This window comes from Rasamsonia byssochlamydoides (assembly GCF_041956645.1).
Source record: "Rasamsonia byssochlamydoides strain NRRL 3658 unplaced genomic scaffold VTN77scaffold_43, whole genome shotgun sequence".
Classification (NCBI taxonomy): Eukaryota; Fungi; Ascomycota; class Eurotiomycetes; order Eurotiales; family Trichocomaceae; genus Rasamsonia; species Rasamsonia byssochlamydoides.
The window spans coordinates 188,247-208,824 of NW_027192426.1; the positions used below are offsets into that span (position 1 = coordinate 188,247).

At 48.8% G+C, this 20,578-nt stretch overlaps 7 protein-coding genes across 7 annotated transcripts; 4 read left to right on the forward strand and 3 right to left on the reverse strand.

Moving 5' to 3' along the window:
- Positions 1–30: 30 nt before the first annotated feature.
- Positions 31–1,656, forward strand: VTN77DRAFT_5913 (uncharacterized protein; the record flags this gene model as incomplete). Its single annotated transcript, XM_069422133.1, has 1 exon — positions 31–1,656. The coding sequence occupies one exon, from the start codon at positions 31–33 to the stop codon at positions 1,654–1,656; it is 1,626 nt and encodes a 541-aa protein (XP_069276626.1).
- Positions 1,657–2,532: 876 nt separating this feature from the next.
- VTN77DRAFT_5914 (uncharacterized protein) lies at positions 2,533–4,819 on the forward strand (the record flags this gene model as incomplete). The annotated part of the gene is made up of 3 exons (XM_069422134.1): positions 2,533–2,799; positions 2,924–4,301; positions 4,356–4,819. The coding sequence occupies 3 exons, from the start codon at positions 2,533–2,535 to the stop codon at positions 4,817–4,819; spliced, it is 2,109 nt and encodes a 702-aa protein (XP_069276627.1).
- A 636-nt stretch (positions 4,820–5,455) lies between these two features.
- Positions 5,456–8,248, forward strand: VTN77DRAFT_5915 (uncharacterized protein; the record flags this gene model as incomplete). Its single annotated transcript, XM_069422135.1, has 3 exons — positions 5,456–5,572; positions 5,638–6,291; positions 6,356–8,248. The coding sequence occupies 3 exons, from the start codon at positions 5,456–5,458 to the stop codon at positions 8,246–8,248; spliced, it is 2,664 nt and encodes an 887-aa protein (XP_069276628.1).
- A 1,116-nt stretch (positions 8,249–9,364) lies between these two features.
- VTN77DRAFT_5916 (uncharacterized protein) lies at positions 9,365–11,076 on the forward strand (the record flags this gene model as incomplete). Its single annotated transcript, XM_069422136.1, has 5 exons — positions 9,365–9,376; positions 9,484–9,732; positions 9,799–9,824; positions 9,888–9,904; positions 9,971–11,076. The coding sequence occupies 5 exons, from the start codon at positions 9,365–9,367 to the stop codon at positions 11,074–11,076; spliced, it is 1,410 nt and encodes a 469-aa protein (XP_069276629.1).
- Positions 11,077–11,654: 578 nt separating this feature from the next.
- Positions 11,655–12,257, reverse strand: VTN77DRAFT_5917 (uncharacterized protein; the record flags this gene model as incomplete). Its single annotated transcript, XM_069422137.1, has 1 exon — positions 11,655–12,257. The coding sequence occupies one exon, from the start codon at positions 12,255–12,257 to the stop codon at positions 11,655–11,657; it is 603 nt and encodes a 200-aa protein (XP_069276630.1).
- Positions 12,258–13,395: 1,138 nt separating this feature from the next.
- Positions 13,396–15,923, reverse strand: VTN77DRAFT_5918 (uncharacterized protein; the record flags this gene model as incomplete). The annotated part of the gene is made up of 3 exons (XM_069422138.1): positions 13,396–13,710; positions 13,778–15,751; positions 15,825–15,923. 3 exons carry the CDS (start codon positions 15,921–15,923, stop codon positions 13,396–13,398), a joined length of 2,388 nt encoding a protein of 795 aa, XP_069276631.1.
- A 1,959-nt stretch (positions 15,924–17,882) lies between these two features.
- VTN77DRAFT_5919 (uncharacterized protein) lies at positions 17,883–20,574 on the reverse strand (the record flags this gene model as incomplete). Its single annotated transcript, XM_069422139.1, has 4 exons — positions 17,883–17,969; positions 18,101–20,044; positions 20,112–20,299; positions 20,367–20,574. 4 exons carry the CDS (start codon positions 20,572–20,574, stop codon positions 17,883–17,885), a joined length of 2,427 nt encoding a protein of 808 aa, XP_069276632.1.
- Between the last annotated feature and the right edge of the window lie 4 nt (positions 20,575–20,578).

The following is a 20,578-nucleotide window of genomic DNA, read 5'->3' on the forward strand; positions in this document are numbered from 1 at the left end:
CAGACACTGCGGTTCTTATGCTACTTGACGATGACTACCGTGCTCCCGGCTCCCCATGAAAGGGAAGCCCGTCTCTCCCCGACCTCGCTGCGCCCTCCGACAGCTCAGACCTACTTCCTGGAAGACCAAGGAGTCTTCTTCAAATCCCTTATGCCCGAATACTACGACACAGAATACCCTAGCACTCTACCTTCATCGACCCCCTCAACCATCCCCTCGTCTCCAAAATTTCCTTCTTACACGCCCACCATCAGCTCTCTGTCCTTGAATGCAGCTCCCGAAGAGGAGGACGAGATTTTGCTTCCGTCCTATGATGCCGACGGTTACTCCAGTGTAGAGACTGCTAAGGTGACCTCGAACGGTAGTGTTTCGCCTCATTCGACTTCCGAGAAAGGCACATCACGTCTGAACCGAATAGAGACGGATTTTACAGCCGCTCCCCGGACGGCCGGCGACGATTCGTCCATAGAAGAAGAACCCGAGAGGCATGTCGACTATCTGTCCCACGAATGGCGGGAGGAAGACATTTGGGCGTCCTGGCGTTATGTGGTCTCACGAAGAGATCGCTACAGCAATGCTGTCCGACTCGAAAACGCTTCATGGAGGACGTGGGCGAAATCGAAATACAACTTACGAACCGTCTCGCCGGAGACGCTGAATTGGTTGAAAGACTGTGATGTGACTTGGCTATACGGTCCTTTGCAGACTGACAGCAAGCAGCCGCCCATTTCCAACACCTCCCCTCCTCCCAGTGGAGTGTCTTCTGCAAACTCGTACCTGGACAGGAAGTCTATCCTGAAGAAGAAAACAGCGTCCGAAGCCATTCTCCAGCGTTCACTGTCTCAGCACACGCTTCTGAAGCATGCTGGGGCCATTCTTCAGGCCCAGAAAGCTGAGCACTCTCGGGGACGACCTAACTTCGACAGGTCCCCTTCGGTTTCACTGGATCGCAGATCGGATTACTCCTTTGGTTCCGCAACGTCCACGACTTCGACCTCTTCCGGTCTGATTTCACCTAGCGAGAAGCGCCACATCCACTTCAACAACGAGGTCGTGCAATGCATTGCCGTCGAAGCGAAAGATGGCGAAGATGACGACGACGATCCCTCTTTTTTCTCCCTTGACCAAGAAGATGACGACGAATCGGATGACGGTGTGGTAATGATGAAACAAGTTTCTTCCAAAGCACCGATCCGCAACCGAAGCACTCCTCGGAACAGCTTCAGCAGCGAGAGCAAGACCATTGCCCCTTTGCCTTCGACTACGTTAAAATACCGTGGAGATACCCCCGAACCACCCTGGAATCACCAGCATCCACGCACTTCCCCGGCCACAGGTGGCGAGCTGACCCCGTCACCTTCGGTGGAGACCTTGCGGCCTCCGAGGCCCGAAGCCAACTTTCTCCTGGATGATGAGGAAAACGATCTGGATCCAGATTGGCCACCGAATCGAGCCGGGTACGAGTTTGGCCGCAATCGTCCATGGTTCGTGAACCCAGAAGATGAAGACGAGCTAGAGAGTGGTCGTGATCTCCAGTTCCCGCGCGACGAGGAAGGGGAGTCTTCGTACACTGGTCTTTTTGGCCGTGTAGTGGATACGGTCAATACAGCCCGAGATATTGCTCACGTCATATGGAACGTCGGTTGGCGACGATGATATGGTCAGCTGCTCTAGTCGTTGTTTTTTTCCGCAGCGTGTTATGATCTTACCCTTGTCATTGACATATAACATTCTCCTGTACATTTTCCAGTTCCTATTTTTAATCAGTATTGACACTATGGACATGACCCATCTATGAATGACGAGAAACCAAAAAATCGATGGGGATGAACGGCCTCCGGAGTTTGGTGTTGTGGTCTTGTTACGGCGCGCAGCGTGAGCTGCTCCCTTTCTCGTTCTTGTTCCTGCATTAGTCTCTTTGGTGAACTTGTGTATAGATATCGGCTTCCTTTCCGTGTTGTTCCCTATTATCAACACGGCTTAACAGCGTGATTTGAGCATTTGCTACATAGGACCGTCTATATACATATAATACAATTACTGAACAAACTTAGCTAGATATTGCATTGGAGTAATCCGGGCGGCTCTTGTGATGCTGTCTTGCATGATTCTTCTGTATTGGTTGAGCATGTGACACGTCCTTGGGGAAACTCACTATCCTAGAATAATACACTTGAGACGCAAAGTGCGGAATGCTTCGTCTGGAACTTGTCGACCTTGATCCTGGGCTTGCAAAGCTGGATACAGATGGGTGTTGTTGGTCCTGTGCCTTTTAAGTAGATTACGGTGCTGCTGCGGCCTGAGCATCCGAGAGTGGAACGGGTCCCCGCGCTGCACGCCGCTCCCCCTGATTGTATTTAGAATACGGAGTAGATTTCCGCCTCCCCCGACCGACGAGGATATTTGGTACCCACTCCATTGTGCTTTTAAGAACACGAAAGCGACACCCGTATGCTGGCGTTCTCCAAGTCTTGGGAAAAAATAATACGGGACTGATCACGGCGACGGTGCGCGTCCCAACGGCTGTGAGCCATGGAGGGCCTCAACGTCTCCGAGCTGGTCGAAAGATTGGGGAGCGATGAAGATGCCGTGCGCAAGATGGCAGTTTTTAAACTGCAAGGAAGCATTGGCGACCCTTCCTTTGCGGACATCTTCATCGCTGAAGGTGGACTAGCCAAGTTGCGCTATCTTACCCTCCATGCGACAGGAAACACATTGGCATATAGTTTGACGAGCTTTGCGCGACTGTTGGAGGTAGACAAGGGATGGGAATACGTTGATCAGGAATTGGTCGAGAGGGTAAGCCGAGCAGCAATGCCGTTCATCTCTTTCAGATCCGATAAGTTCTTCGCTTTTGCTGCTCGGTCCCAAGAATGCGTGATTGCTGATGGCTGATGGCTGATGGCTGAACTGCGCTCCCCAGATCGTCGAGCTCATTGTCACTCACCCCCTGGTCAACATCCTTCGTGGAGCCATGTCGATGCTCGTTTCTATAGTCTCCCGTCCTCACACCTCTGGTCAATCGTCACAGCCTGGGCTGTTCGGTTTCCGGGCTCTGAAACCCGCGATCGCGGTCCACCCGCAATTCCTCGAGATGCTCGTCAGCAGGCTTTCTTCTGCAGACCATGCGCTGTGCGCAAACGCCTTGCAGTTGATCAACTCTCTGATGAGAGACTCGATAACCAACGAAGATGAGACGGAATGGCCCAAGTTCATCAAGCGCTTGCAGGACCTGGGCGTGATCCGAGCCGTTTACGTTCTTATGCAGGGGACCGCGCTGCAAGACCACGCACACCCCTTGATCGAGTTCCAGTCCCTTACCAAATTACTGCTCAGGAAGTGGAAAAACGTTCCCGTAGATCTGGAGAAGCCGGATCACAGAAGAGCGCTGAAAGGAATCCACCTGGCGAGCAACCCCGAGAAGGCTCCGGATCAGGGCTCAGAGAATGGCGATGACACACGGCGGTCTCGAAAGCATAATCCGGAGAAATGGAGGCGGCTGGGGTTTGAGACGGAAAGTCCTGCGGCCGAATTTCAGGAGATGGGCTTTCTCGGGATGATGGACCTGACAGACTACGTGAGGAAACACCAAGACGAGTTCCAAAAGATGCTTCTCGAGCAGTCCACCAAACCAGCGGAACAGCGATGTCCCATTGCACGAGCGTCGTTGGCCCTCACTTCCGTTCTCTACGAGCATTTCGAGGTGGAAAAGTGTGTTACGGAAGATGCCAAAAGCTACCTCGTCGTCGAGTCCCGGTCCAATCTCGACAAAGTATTTAAGCCCTTACTGCTGCACTGGTCCCGCCTCCATGTTGCAGGACTTCATGCCTTTTTCCGTCTGTGGAAAACCACCGGGGCGGAAGTGAATGACTTTGATAAGATCGTCGAGCTGGTGCGCATTCTCATTGAATCGGTTGTTGGAGGAGCATCACGCACAAAGGATGTTCAAGATGTGGAGGAGGAATTAGCGGACTTTGAGTACCAGCGCTTGCGGGAACTCCAGATGGAGCTTCTGGAACTCACGTACGAAGACGCTTGGGGGCAGCATCTACGCCAAGTACGCGACGAACTACAGCATGAGGCCCTGCAGTTTGTGAAGGAACAACGGATCCGATGTTTGCTCCAAGGTGCTTGGTTTCCCAATGAAATGGACAAGTCGGAAGGAGTCTCTGGAGCGAAGCGTTCGGCGGCTGGCTCGTACAAATACGTGCAACTGTCCCATAATCGCAGATACCTCCATTTTGCTGATTTCGAGTCCGTTCAAGACAATCCTCCGTCCTTGGACGCTCTTCCTAACAAGAGTATGCTTTCCTTTCCCCGAATGTTTAGACTGTGTGTACTGACCTCCGAATCAGTCGACTTGTCTATCGTCTCGTCTGTAGTATCCAATGTCTCCGCTTCGGATGATTCCTCGGCCTCGACAATCAAGACGCTTCCCCATCAATCATCATCCACCAAGATTACAATTCACGGTTATGCCCCGTCGTCGGGCTCCCATTCCGGGGCTACACAAAAGGCTCAAGGCCATAACCGCTCTTCCAGCAAGACCAGCCAGAAAGAAATTCCTCTCCTGACGCTTCGCCCGCAATCCCACAGCATTGCCTCGGAGTGGCTGGACGGTCTGCTCATGCTCCTTAACCAACAGCCAATTACCTCAGAGACCAACAAGTTGGTGAATCTAATCAGCAACTATGGGTTGAAGATTCGCCTCCTTAACGTACGATTCGACGACGCTGCCTTTGTTGGAGAGCCTCCCAAGATCCCCAGCCGAGAGGGACTTGATGAAGACTATTATTACGATATTTTCGGGGGCGCTTAGGCGAAGGAGACCTTCAAGTCCTCGATATCCGTCGACCTTCCCATCGCTGTCGGTTCGATCTGTTCTTGACACGAGCTTCTTCCTTCAACTGTACATTATTCGGGGCGATTTGGAATGATTTTGTCGTGTCTATTTCCTCATACTTCTTCCATATCTAGATGCGGACTGGGAGCTTCACGGATACCACGTCGTTTAATATGGAGGACTTTGTTTTGTTTGTATAATTTCTTTTTTTTTCTTTTGTAACTTAAATACCCCTTTCAGCAATTCTTTGTGAAACGAAGTCATTTTTTAAATAAAAATAATATTATTAATAATTCATTATGCTTTCGAATCTATGTCATTATAATTTCAATCCGTTGCCCCGCAATTGCAAAAGAGGTAATATTACTCCAGCACTGGGGACATTTCACTGGGAAGGTCTTGGCCCAACTGGACACTATCCGGAAGCAGTTAATTCGTTGTTCGGGGCCCATCCCGCTTCGTCGTCCGATAACAAATAGTGTCCGGCAGGTACTTGGTATCTACTGCAGGTAGTCTAGAACATTCAGCAACAGTATGCCTCGACCATCGGTCGCTCATGACCCTATATTCAGCGGACAATGATATCCCAAGGATCTTCATTTGAAATCCGCCATGGCTGCCCGTCCCGCCAAGAGGCAGCGCAAATTGGTCGTTCTTTCATCAGACGACGAGACCGAGACCCAGGCAGCGAACGATAAGGATTCTGGGCTCACGAGTTCATTGACATTGGTAAGGCGGTCTAAAGGAACTCTTGATTCAGACCTTCGCGCATTGACATATTGTCTCTCTGCCAGAGCACGTCTAAGTCCACCGCTGCACCATCCCTTCCCTCGCGATCGAAAGTGAATTCGACGTCTGCTACATCTTCAACTGGCAGTCGCAACGTCGCTCGACAGACATCCTCTTCTCCGATTAAAAAGGGTAAGAAGAGGCTTGCAGACACGAAACATCATGAGACTTCATCGTCGCTGCATAGCTTTTTCCAACCTGCCACCGAGGAGCAGCGTTGGTCATCACGCAAATCAGAGACCAATGCTTTACCAGAACAGGCGTTGGACGAGTTTGAAGACAAGGAAGATCTGATTGAGGATGACTATAGCTCTTGCGAGGAGATCTTCGCGGAGCAGCTGTCCAAGAAAAAAAGGGCCGGGAATGGTGGCTACACCTCCAGTCAGGATTCAAGGAAACAAGCATCGCGTTCGTCCTCCCAAAAGGGCCATACCAACAAGTCCTCTCGCCCCGCGAAACGTTTCCTTTTACCCGCCAGTCCGAGTAACCAGGGCCCTGGTGAGCGCGTCGATGTGGGTACAAAGTCGAGGGAGGCTGATAGGCGTCCTTGGCCGGAGCGCTATGCTCCCTCTAATCTTGATGAACTAGCAGTTCACAAGAAGAAAGTGGCTGATGTGCGGAATTGGCTGGCTGATGTCTTTGCTGGGAAAAGTAGACGTGTGTGTACCCTCTCAAGATCTTATCTGGAAGCCTTGGTGTTTGTAGCGTCCTAACTTATTACAGAGAATGCTCGTCCTACATGGTCCGGCAGGCAGTGGGAAGACAGCAACTATATCGTTGTTGTCTCAGGTCTTAGGGTTCGATATTGTGGAGTGGAAGAATCCATTGGGCTCCGAACAATCCAGTCAGGGGTATACATCACTGAGTGCGCAATTCGACGAATTTCTCTCACGGAGTAATATATTCTGTGGCCTTGATTTGGATGATACTGTCGGTCTTGATACGAAAGCACAAAATCCTCAGAGATCCCCAATGAAGCGAGTCATTCTGATCGAAGAGTTCCCTAGTACGCTGGCCCGAACATCGTCTGCTCTTTCTGCGTTCAGATCTTCCCTACATCGATATTTGGCTGCGAGTGTATCTCCTCAGCGGATAGCAAACGAGAACTCGGCGGATATGGCACCTCCAATAGTGATCATAGTTTCTGAAACGCTCTTGAGCACAACTGCCTCGATATCTGACAACTTTACTATCCATCGATTACTTGGACCTGAAATATGTAATCATCCGGGGACCAGCATTATTGAGTTCAACCGGATTGCGCCTACGTTTATGTACAAAGCACTCGATCTCGTCCTCAGGAAGGAAGCTCGGCACTCAATGCGGAAAAGGATTCCTAGCCCCGCCATTCTCAAGAAATTCTCCGAGTTGGGTGACATCCGGAGCGCTATATCCTCTTTGGAATTCTTATGTCTTCGAGGGGATGAGAGTGGAGATTGGGGAGGCAGAATAGCTGCCAAACTGAAAAATCCCAATCGCGATAGCTCTGCACTAACCCCAATGGAAAGAGAGTCTCTCGAGATGGTAACACAGAGGGAAGCCAGTCTGGGCCTGTTTCACGCAGTAGGGAAGGTAGTCTACAACAAGCGCGAAGATCCGGGCCCAACACAACAAGTCAGGGCCGAGTACGGTGCACTTCCGGAGCATTTGCGTCAATTTGAACGGCCCAGAGTATCACAGGTCTCGATCGAAGATCTCATGAACGAGACTGGAACGGATATCCAGACATTCATCTCGGCTCTGCACGAGAATTATGTGCCATCTTGTGATGGACCATCCTTTACCGACTGCCTCGAAGGGTGCATTCAGTCTCTATCGGACAGTGATGTCCTAGGGTCCAATAATCGCAGTGACTTACAGGCAAGCCGGATAGGAGTCGGAGTTGCTCGCACCCGTTGGCAGGGCTCCGGTGCGAGCATTGATACGTTGCGACAGGACGAGATCAGTTTCCATGTTGCCGTACGAGGACTCCTCTTTTCCTTACCTGACCCTGTAAGGAGACGGGTAGGGCAAGCAGCCTCTGGCAGCCGTGTGGCTGATGCATACAAGATGTACTTTCCCACCTCACTACGGCTATGGAAGGAGACCGAGGAGTTGGAAGGTCTGGTAGATGTCTGGGCACGACGATTGGTGGATCCGGGGGCTACACGGAAAAGTGTTAGAGGCGCAACCTCTGGACGAACAGGCGTGGAGTCTTGGAAATCTGTTGAGATCAACCAGAATCCCTTGCCTGGTAACGAAAACCACCAGACCCAAGCAACTGTCACAACCATGATGTCTCGTGATGAAATTTTGCTTCACCAGCTTCCATACATGGCGAAAATTTGGTCTGGCAGGGCCGAAGCCGGAGAACTGGAAAGGATCACCCAGTTCCGGGGTATTGGATTTCCAAGCGATGAAATCCCCGGCGATGAACTCGATGATTTCGATCCCTTATCCATCGTCACCGACTGGACCACCGATCCCGAGATTTCAATACCAGAAGAAGAACGACGTCGGCCATCAGGGCTCCAGCAGACTTCTTCTAGCAGTACCTTTGGACCAAAGCTGCCACCGCCTGTCGAAGAGGCAGTTGAGAAGTTGATTTTGAGTGATGATGATATTGAAGATGATTGACTAGTTGGGATGGATAATGAAATTTGGTGCTAAATTCCGGGTTCTATTCTCTTTGGGAACAACTGTATCCACGAGAGGTCACTTTTGGCGTTTCTGTATGGGCAGACAGACATAGATATACTCTGTAGTGACTGTACTTTTAGATTCGTTTTACCTATTAAATTAGGTCATTGCGAATCCCTGTGCTCCAGGAATCAAATACCCTCAAACCCTAAACTTAGTAAATTTAGCGCATATTCAATGTAAACCGGCGGATCACATTGATAATTGGATGATTGCGTTATTGAGATTTAATTAAGTTTACCTTATTATCTAAAGAGGTATTGCTCCGTACACCCCCTCGATTGCTCTGTACACCCCCATTAACCTTTTTGAGTCTAGCTCTTGAAATTGTTTTACCACCAAAAATACCACTAAAATTAATCACGAATCCTTAATATTTAAAATGATTTTATGATATACTTTGACTCCTTTATAATGATTCTGCTGACTAAGAATAACTAAAATTTAATATTAAAATTGCCTCATAAAATTAATTATATATACCTAGTAAATACAATTAAATATACTTAAACTGGTATTAAGATTTGTGCCAAAATGCAATACTAATCAAGCCACAAATGCCACCTAAAATCAATGTCGGAGTCAGCTTACAAAGGGCCCTTAATAAGTAGTAATTTAGGTGCAATTTTTTAATGCTTATTTAACTATATATAATGATTTTTATGAGGCGACTTTAGCTTAAAATTCTGATTATTTTAGGTTATAATATTAAAAAAGCAGTAATCCAGGTGTCTTCGAACATAAAAATTCATGATTAAATTTAGTGGTATTTTTTGTGGTAAAACAATTTCAGGTCTAGACCTAAAAAGGCTAGCAGGGGGTGTACAGAGCATTCCCTATCTAAAGTTATCCACTAGCCGTCTTTGTCTTTATGCCACATTCCCCAAGCCCTTAACCCCTATCGCCGTGTCCATTATCAGCGCATCGCTCTGCCGCTCCACGCTTATTCCCTTCCGCCAATGTCCCTTGTATCAACCAGGAATTGATCGCCCTTATCAATTGGGGTTCTGCGCAGGACAATTTGTGAAAGCAGCCGGAGGTTCAGTCGCGACAATGCCAAGCACGGTAAGTTCGATATCTAACTCTCAAAACATGATGATCTACCTTTATTTTCTGTCCAACTCCATCTTTCGCACTTCGGAACCAATTAGTAACGCATACGTCTGATCTAGGATCCTAGCCCACGCAATGGCGCACTCGAGGGCACTCCAGTCCGACAGAGAGGCAATAAGAATATCTCCTCGGATCCGAACACGACGAAAGCCAGCCGAGGAAATGAAAATACACGGAGCCGAATTCACAATGAGAAGACAAAGAGGAATTGGCGAAACATCATAAGCGCAGTGGCTTATACGACCCTACCGAAGTGGGTAGACATGGGGATAATCGGCTTGTTGATATTTGGAGGTTGCTGTGGGAATGTAAGCGATGGAGAAAATATCCTTCATTTCAAAGGTTCGGAATCTCTAAAACTGGTGACGACATAGGTTTTTGCCCTTGAGGCTATCATCAAGTAAGTTGTGCAATTGATCAGAAATCTTATCTTAAAGGATTCGTCACTGATGCCTCTATGCAGAGACGAACCAAGTTCTGGTAAGAAAAACCCGCGCCGTGACGCTGAGTGAGACGGAGTCAAGTATTTATTTATGTCATCTACAGGCCCTCTCATAACCTTTGTTCAATTCGTGACGACAGCGTTGTTCACGATTCCCAGCTTCCTCTCCTGGTCCGCGGGACCTCGAGCCTTCTTCCTCAGCCCGCGCGCTATCCCTCTCAGGTCCTGGTGGACATATACATTATTCTTTGTCACTGTCAACCTGTTGAACAACTGGGCGTTTGCGTACCGGATCTCCGTGCCTCTGCACATTATCCTTCGGTCTGGTGGGCCAGTGGCATCCATGATCATTGGATATCTCTACAATTCACGGAGATATTCCCGGATGCAGATTCTTGCCGTCATATTGCTGACATTGGGCGTGGTGGGAGCCGCGCTGGCGGATGCGGATGCGCAGGGACGATCGATGGAGATCAGTATTGGTTTGGATGATGACGGCGGCAATTCGGTGATCACGTTCTTGACCGGATTCACCATTCTCTCTTTGGCGATGGTCCTGTCCGCTTTTCAGGGCGTCTACGCTGATCGACTGTACGCGGTACACGGGAACAACCACTGGCGAGAGGCGCTGCTCTACTCGCACGTGCTTTCGTTGCCGTTCTTCTTGCCCACCTACCCACAGCTGTCTTCTCAATTCCGCGCTTTCTTGTCATCCCCTCCCATGCTGTCTTCTCTGTCTGCTGTCATTGGCAATGGCGACTTGTTTTTAAGCAACAGTACGACTTCTACAGTCCCTGCATCTGTCGCATCGTCGACTACCACAGCAGCAGGCGACCTTGTCGGCAGGGTACGACAAAGCGGTGCGATCGCATCGATTCTTTCTACCATCCCCAGCCATCCCCTGATCAGATCCATTCTCGCCCAGACCCCGATCAAGATCTTTTATCTCGTTGTCAATGCCGTCACGCAATATCTGTGCATCCGTGGCGTCTATCTACTGGCAGCAAAATCATCGTCTCTGACGGTGACGATTGTCTTGAATATCCGCAAGTTGGTGTCGTTATTGTTGTCTATTTACCTTTTTGGCAATTCGCTTGCCATGGGCGTATCGGTGGGTGCTGGGCTTGTGTTTCTCGGCGGCGCATTATATGGTATTGAAAGTGCACGGCAGAAGAAGAAAAAGACTCGTCTTGATAGTAAAAATGAATGATAGATAGATGAATAGATAAGACAGATAAGATTATATCAACCTATACAGGGTAAAACTTGATGCGTGCAATGTACATACTTATATCAATTTCTTATCCTCAGTTTTTTGGGAACTCTAGCTGCTGGTTTTGATGATGATGAATTCATACCTGATCTAGCTGACTTATCTATATGTCACTATGCAGGGTGTTCCATCCTAACTTCCCCAACATAACAAGTATATAATGGACGCAGAAAATTGCTGCTGGTTTTATCTTCTCTCTTCATGCGCATAGATACGACAAAGACATACGCGCCGTGGAAAGAATAGATTATCATATAAATATGTATCGCATCGATGCATTTCGTTTATATATATATGTTTCGATATCGATATCGTAACCCTACCTATATTTATACTACCCAGTTACCTATATACTCTCATTTCAATCGACCCAATTACTGCCAGTGTGGTACAATGATGTAAATCAACATGAGAAATTGCCGTGAATTAACTTAATATCCCGGCCAGGATGCTCTCGAATTGACTTGAATTTACGCCTGCTGAATTGACCAGATTTCCCTCTCTTCATCTCATGCTCACGCTCCTGCTCCTGCCCCTGCTGCCGCAACCGCAGTTGTACCTGAGCTTCTCCTCCGACGGTTCTCCAACATCACCGCGAGACCGGTAACGACAATCTCATCCAGGACACCATCACCTGCATGGGAATCCCACACCTCGAGCCGCCCGATCTTTGACATGGCCAAGCGCACGCTTTCGAGCCGAGCGACTGTGACGCGTCCCCCGCCGAGTTGCTGCTGGACCAACCGCATGGACTCCGAGAACATGCCCTCCCTTTTCCAGGTGAGCGTGCCGACGCCCGGCCGCAGCGAGACATACGACAGCCCTCCGCCAGAATAGACGCCGTTGGACGATAGCGTCACGGGTTGATTGCGAATGTACACGTCCAGGTTCGTAGAGAACGTGTGCCGGTGAACAGCGCCGACCAGGACTTCGACCGGGCGATCTTTCAGCTCTGGACGGTCCTTGTTGCGGAAGATCTCGATGTCTGGGCCAGAGGTCCAATGCAGGCGTTTCTCTCGAAGGGTGTACAGGCATGTCTGTTTGTCGGAGTCCAGGACGTAGTAGGACGTCGAACCGAGTCCTTTACTGTAGATGTGAAGCTGGCGTGGTCCGGTCATGGTGAACTCCCCTCAGGAGTTCTTTTTGAATTATATATGTATTCTTCGAGCCAAAGCAAAGGTATTCCCCTCGTAATTGGCGTGACCTAGAGAGAGTCCCGGTCTTTCAGAAGACTCGAGAAAAGATCAAAGATCAAAGAAAAGATAAAAGACACCAATGTTGGTATATAGTGCTATGTACTTGCGAGATAATTAGACCGGGTTTGATCAAATTGATGTATTAGAATACAAGCAGGAATGGATGACTTGTGAAGCAAGTAATAGTTCGATTAAACAAATAAATAAAAAGAAAAAAAAACCTTCAAAACAGAAATGACTCACCTGTATAAATAACCCGATGTGGCTTGAATTTAATTAAAAATAAATTAAACTTCATTTGTTATCGAAGAGCTGAACTGCCGCCTTAGCCTTATGTTGGATGTCCCGAGGGCATCTCCTGCGTATTCAGATTATTGGCTGGTCTGTAATATATTTAGCAGTCACCGACTGACTCGTTATATTCTGCTGGAGCCTGGCAGTGCTAGGCTGCTAGCGGGGAGCGTTGGTGACGACGATCAAGTTGATCAACATGATCAACATGTTAGTGTTGGGGGCTGATAATAGTCAGTTGTACGGAGTACTACTGTACATACGTTACTCGAATAGAATGACGCAGCCGGGGTCCATTGAAGATCAATGAATGAACGAATGGCTTGGCTTCGATTGGCCCTGCCTTGCTGCGCCAGTATAGAAAATAGGTTTTCGCCTATTGATTATCTGCTCCTTCCATCAGCAAGTATTATTAGTGTAAGCAACCTCCTCTTGTCTGAAGCGAAGAAGCTTTGAGTATGACTACGTATACGACTCATGGCGTCACGGCAGCCGCCAGATTGCAATTCTGGAAACTCAATTTGATTGCTATACAGTATAGATACTATACTGTACTGTACTGCAAGGTGATTGATCATAAGGAGAGACTTCATATCATACGGTTCATAGGACACGACATGCAAATGCAGCCACCAACGCAAAAAGAAGAATATTGGAGAATGTCAGAAGATATATTTGCACATACCTCATGCGCCATCCAATTGCTCTTTTCACATACTTTATACAAATGGCCGAAGCCTGCTATTCCACTTGTGGCGACGAAAATAGCCTACAAGACTTCACCCACAATCTTTGCTGCTTCCTTGTAAGTTTCCAAAAGTCTCTCGCACTTTTCACGCTCCGCCTTGATTCCGTCGTCTTCATAGAGAAGCTCAGCGAAAAGCTCCTCCTTATATAGCTCACTGACAAGTCGATTCTGAACCACCTCCTTGCTGTGGTTAACAAGAAGGTGCATGACGGCCTTAGGAACTTGATCCTGGATGGTCTCCCGCACAATGTTGAAGTAAGACGATATCAATCGCCGTATCAGCTCCGTCTCCATGAGCTCCCGCTCAGTGAGGGTAGGCTCAGCATTATCATCGGGCTTCATAAATTGATACCAGTTAATACAGGACTTACGAGACACGCAAGGACCTGGGGTTGATACTTACAAATTGCGAAGCTTCACCTCCATATTCAGAAGTGGAAGCGCTATATTCATCATGTGGCAGGACCGATGACTTCGTCTCTCCTCTGCGGATGCTGTGACTGATACTGGGTTCCGTAGAGTGGCCGATACGCCTCGGTTGAGACGATGTTGGCTGAGGGAGAGGCCCAGCTGATGGGATGCCTCCCTCTTTGCCAAAGAAGTAATTGAGGAATGAATCACGGGCCGTGTTCGAGGGCCCAAATCTTGGAGGGGACGTCGATTGTTGTGATCCGTTTAGCGTTGCAGAAATGCCATTCTCCGCCCCCCTGCCCATATGTGGGGACTGGTTTCGAGCGCCAGTCCCGTTGGAACCTCGGATGGGAATAGGTTGGGACTTCTGATCAACCTGCGGTTCTTCGTCCTCCTCAGCAACCGCAGTGCCATTCACTCCCCCAAGTTCCTTCTGCCGCCGCTTCTCACGCTTCTTTCTTTCTTCAGCCAGTAGTGCCTTCTTTTCCTGTTCTTGCCTGCTTTGGATGACAGAGGACATGGCGGCAGCGGCACCTAGGAAATTCGGATGATTGGTGTTGATATACGCCCTCTGGATGGCAATAAGAGACTCAACGTAACTGGAACACGGGCCCAACCGTTCACGGAGAAGATCTGACACGACCTCGATTAGTTTGGCTTGAAGGCGGGGGAACCGCGAAAGCTCTTGAGAACCACAGGTGTGGCAAATCTTGATCAGCTCCTCGTATACCAGTTCAACACATCTCTGACTGGGAATTTCCAAGAGCTTGATCTGAGGCTTGACCAACAGGTCGAACGCAAGTTCCGGTACAAACAGGCTGGGACGGGGCCCAGTGGAATTACGTATCGCAGTCCTGATGTCGTAGGCAGTGAGATTTTGGGTCGGGTCAATGCTCTCCAGGGAGTGGCCAAAGACAGAATTGAAGATATAGTAGATCCTCGCCCCTCCACATAATTCTTTTGTCGAGATTTCCGAAGAGGTTCCGTCGATGGAGGCAATAAAAGATGAAGCAAAACGTGTCATTAGTTGCAGGATCAATGATCCTCGATGTTCCTTGCCGCTGAATTGTTTGTTGCCATAGCTGGCAAGTTCCTGCTGGGTCTGCCCCATCAAAGTGTTGAGCCGCGCTTTAATATCGGGCAAACGGTCGCGGATATGAGCCATCAAGGTAGTGTTCAGAGTCTTTGCCAGGAACTGCGTTCCACAGCGATCCGCAATATTGCGATAAGCGGGATGATGCCTGAAGAACTCTGCTTCAGATTTCAGGGCTTCGGCCAATGGCTTGCCGCTTTGAATGTCTTGTTGAGATCGATTGACAACGCCAATGAAGCCCAATTTCAAGGGGTAAACCCGACCGGAGAGGATATCCAGAGCGTTAGTACCGTGATCCATGAGGTCCAATTTGGTTAGTACGCCAATCGTCCTCCGTCCCATGGGATCGACTTGGCGGGCCAGTTTCAAAGCCTCGGAATTGACGAGATCAACGTTGGCTGGAGACACCGCGAGTATGAGGCTGTTTGGCTTCGCAATATATTCAGAAATCAGCGTACGCGTTTGTTTCTCGATGTCCGAGGGTTGGTCCCCAATTGGCACTTTTGTCAGACCGGGGAGATCGACGAGAGTTAAATTTAGGACGTGAGGGGAGAAGATTTTCAGGTTTATTGGCTGCCGATTGATACCCTTGTTATTCCCTGCGATCCTCGCTGTCTCATTCTCGATCTCCTGCTTGACTAAAGCGAAATCCTCAAACTTGCGTCCAGGCAGGTGATGGAACTCGGCCCACTCTCCCGGAGTAGGTACGCCGGGAACCGTCTCTTGTCGGTCATTGCGTTCACCAGGGATATTGATCAGCTGCAGGATTAACGGTCGTCTGGTAACAATCCCGCTGCCCCTCGGTAAAAAATCTCGACCAACGATATTTTCAAGTACAGACGATTTACCGGAAGATTGGGAGCCTACAACAACCTACACATTCGAGTTAGTTGAAATTTGTTGAAATCAGCAATACTGTGTCTCGAAGACACGCAGAAGGACTTACGATCTGCGGCAGATCGAGCGAGTCATTTCCGATGGTGTTGAAAACAAGATCTTGAAGCTTGTTGACAGTGACAAGCAAATCGTCTCCGAGCGAGGCCATCGTACAAAAGAGTTAAGCTGACACGTTACACTTGAGGATGATCGGTTGGAGGAACACAGGCGACCGCTTCGATCCCCAGCGGAGGCCTCACAGGCCCTCTTGGTTTATCCAGTTGAGAAAAAGTGTCTAGTAGGGAGTAAAGACAGACAACACTGAGGCCACAGAAACTCACTCTCCACCAGTGGCTTGGTTCACGATTAAAGATAGTGCACCAGCCCCTGTCACATACAGACCTTGTTTATCTGCAGAGGAATCTCGGGTGTGCGAACATCCTAAGAGTGGACAACCGGAACAGTGATGGCCTATCGCATGAATTCACGTGATATCTCAAACTTGCCGCATCAATTTGCAAGCTCCGAGTCTTCGGCATAGCTGACATAAGCTGGAATAGGTGCTTTTGTGCAACCAAATAATCATGGCGTTGCTGATATTTCCCAGGACAAAAGATGAGAAGCATCCTTGCGAATCTCTTTTTCGAATCTATCCACAAAGATGAAGTCCTGCTGAGGAAACCATGACCATGATAATATCTTTATAAACTCGTGACCCTACTTAGTTGGTGATCAACAAGGACATACCAATACAGTCTGAAACACGAGATACGCTTTTTTTTTAAAATTTCCCCCTCTTCTGTTAGTCTCAGTCACGGATGAAGAAAAAAAGACTACGCCTTGATCCTTTTGCATCCTGATGCTAGAACCTGGATTAAAGCAAGATGTGCCACTGGATCGTTATGAACATAACTAGCCCTGAGCCTGTGAAACATGGTCATCCATACTATCAACTCTTATAGTCCTGACCTGTCTCCCGGTCCTCCGAAAGGAACATGCTGGCATAGATATGTTCTCATCCTGAGAGTGCTAACTTCTTCTATTCCATGGGTGAAAATGCTACATCCAACTCTGGTTGGGAACTCCCCAACCAGATTCGAGCTTGAGACGCAGATGACAGAAACTGATGAAGGTGTGGTGTCATGCATGATATTGATAGACAGAAGAGCCATCTTCCCTTCATATTCCTGCTGGGGTGGAAATAATTAGTAGGTGCTTTGTTCTTCTGTGTTGACAGCAATTCATGAACTGGACTGTGCCGTCGAACCAGAGCTATGACGGCAACCCAGTTTGCATTATCATACTGTTCATTCATGTTCTTTTGTCGTTTGTCATGACTATATTATTATTGATTTCATTCAACCGGTGGGAATACATTTGTTCATTGTGCATCCCATCTGATATACACAGAGAGGCTTTATAACGTCTTTTCTCCATGATTCATCAGTACCATTTATGTTCTATATAGACAGCTGAACCGTGGCATCGTAAATCGTTCCTTTCGATCCCAAAGGGTTTGTGGCAGTAGCAACTCTAGGTTGTATGTCGCAGCCGTCCTAACTTACCATCTAGACCGATCTAAAGTTGCAATTCTCCAGCAAAACATACATGCTACATGCTTATTGTCCTAGTGTTAACATCTTATGCTATATAAATGATACATCATAGGCATCTATCGCATAAAAATGAAGGTGTGTTCTTACGCATGCTCAACATTAGGGCCTGCGGTAAGAACATAAGGTGTTGCTCACATTTACGATACCTCTTAAGTTATTCGCACTGAATCTGGCGGCTCTCACCCCACTCGGGAAGTGGAACTTGATAACGAAACAATCCAGGAAGCTGCGGCATCTTCGGTTTGCAATACATGAGTAGTACCAGTGCACTTCCGAGTGATAAAAGCCTCGATCAGTACCTAGGTATGAGACGTGATCTTGTCGCCCCTAAAGAAAGTCAATAGAAACTGCTACAAGACTACTACCACATGCCAATGCAGACAGTCAGTAATTCGAATGCCATTCATTTGTACTATATCCAGGGAATCACGACTTGTTAAGATGAAACTGTACACAGACCGATCTGATACATAAAAATGCAAAACAGCAAGTAGTGTTCGGAGCAAGATCGATCACTGATCTAGTTGCACATAATTTGCCGGGAAGAGACCAATCTTGCCATCGTATTCGCCAGACCACCAGTCCTCGTCGGGGAATTCCTGATCATACAGTTAGTCAACCTGTATATCACAGATTCAACGGAGTGTGGGCCAATGCCCGTCAGAACTGCCGAGCAGTTGAAATTGATGCTTCAATATTCTGTGGAACGAAAGGGTACATGTAGACTTACAATATTGATGATTTTGGCGCCCTCAGGGAAGCTAATCTCGTTGTCCTCAGCAGCCTCGTAGTCATAGAGTGCTGTCGCAGTTGGGCCTCTGCTTGCAGAATTCAGACCTGCGGCTTCCGCTGCAGAGGACTCTTCAGCAGGCCTCGGCACTTCGACTTCAGCCTCGCGTTGTTCATGCCCAGGGAAGTCCAAAGTCGCTTGTTGACTTTCATTGCCAGCTTCGACAACTTCAACATAGTTACTTGGAAAGAGCCCTCGTTCGCCCCTGGCATTAACTCCCAGCCACCAATCTTTATCAACCATCTCAATTTCTGTGACATACTCCCCTTCTTTCAGGTCAATTTCATTGTCCTCTGCTTTCTCGTAGTCATACTGGACAAGAGCGCGGATAGAGCCAGATGGAACTGTATCATGCACGGTAGCCTCAGCAGTCGCACGAGCAGTGTCATGAGTTAGCTCCTCAAGCTTCTCCTCGTCCGGGACGGCCTGTTCAAGGCTGCGAATGGGTAAGGCTTGGGGTGGTGAATGCTGTTCCTCATGGGCGTCTTGAACGATCTCCTCAGGCGCATTGCGACTGACCGGCATTGCAACTCGGATGGGAGAGCTCTCCCTGGGTGGAGTAGGGGAACGAGGCTGCGGCGGTGGATTCGGAACATCCTGTTTGGTCTCAGCCTCGTATGCCTCATCTGACTCGACGGGACCTGTTGGCAAGCCTGGAATCGGAATGCCACGACCGGCATTTGGTTTGCTGCTATTATTCAAAGGGGGCGGAGAGGGAGCACGCTCTTCAACATTCGAGACGTTTGTTCCCACGGAAGGCGCAGAGGCAAACCGATCGCGGATAGAGCTTACCACCCCTGATGGAGGTTTAGACTCGGACTCCTGTGACAGTTCACCGCCATGGCCAGCAAGTTGCTGAGACTCATCACTGCCAGTGGACGGACCTGTGTGACTTGTCTGCACAGGAGCCCAAGTCTTCCCGGTATACGAGCTCTTCCATTCTCGCTCACTCGATTGGGCGGGAGCCGAGGGTTGCGGGGTCGGAACATCGCCAGTACCACTTAAGCCGCGTTCTTTCGCTTTCCTCTCCGCCCATATCTGTGCCGGAGTCTTTCCACCTTCATCCGCAAAAGTCCTGCTCGCGCTGCCGACAGGAGGCACAGCAGGGGAGACTTTGGCTCCGAAATCACCAGGAAGAGGAGGCTTGGTTCCCGTGAAGGTTGAGTTACCCGCAAACCGATTGGATACTTTAGGCTTCGGCAGAGTAGTCAGACGCTCCGACGTTTGAAATGTTGCCGAACGTTCGGACAAGGTCTTTGGCTCGCTAACTCTCTGAGAATCCTCCGCCCCAGCCGATTTCGTAGGTTGCTGTGCCCTGGCTCGAATTGCAGCAATGTCGACCTTGCCAACGGGTTCGTATGCACCTTTCACAGGCTCTGGTCTGTCATCCACTTTCTCTCCGGCTTCCCGCGCCTGTCTCCTTATAGCTGCAATATCTACCTTTCCCACAGGTTGATATCCTCCTTTAACGATATCACTTCGGGCATTGTTGTCGGACTCAGTGCTTTTGAATGTAGATTCGGCTGACTTCTGGGAAGTAAGCTGGTGTATATCCACCTTAGTCGGTTGGTAAGCAGATGGCACTTTTTCAAGCTGAGTCCTAGTTACTGGTGGCGCGTCAGGACCCCACCCGTCTTCATCAACCTTGTCGTCTCTAGGAGCAGCTGTTCGCCGAGCACTTGTCGGGGGTTTAGAAACAACCCCACCCGACCGATTTGGCGTAAACACAGGCTTAGTCGCGACTGGAGGCTTCGAAGCGGTATTTCCAGGCGAAACGATATCCCCAGATGCGTACTTGGCACCAGAGGCGTCGGCGACCTTTTGGAGGATGCCTTCCGGGGTTAAGTCTCCATCAGAACGAGCCGTTATTTGAACGTGGTAGCCCTATATTTACACTGTACGTCAGCATAACCGGTGTGAATTTGACACGAATCGGAAGGAGAAATCGAACATGGAGAAACCTGGAGACTGCAGCTAAGTGACTGGTGAAATAGCCTTTCGTTCGTTCAGGGACTCCCTCCCCGCACCAGCCGATGAGAACATTCTTAGGAAGACTCGTGTTGGGATCCTTGATTTTGACAAAGGCAAACTGTATTTTACCCTCAGAAAACTCCTCGATGAGATCACTTAATTCACCCTCTACCCAAATTTATTAGCCTAACCAGCTGAACGGTAAATGATGCTTATAATAATGTGTTTAACGAACCTCCAGTACTCTGAACTTTCAACACACTTTCTTTACCGCCAGCGTCTGGTTGAAAGGCGCTCACAAGCGGAGTAGACACGGAGAAGAGGACCCATTGACCATACGTAGAAGACGCTGCTGCCGGTCCGCTCGGAGCAGGAGCATTTATAACTGATTGATAGCTCTTGGTTATCGAAGGACCATTGGTGGAAAGGTTCAGAGAAGCCATGATG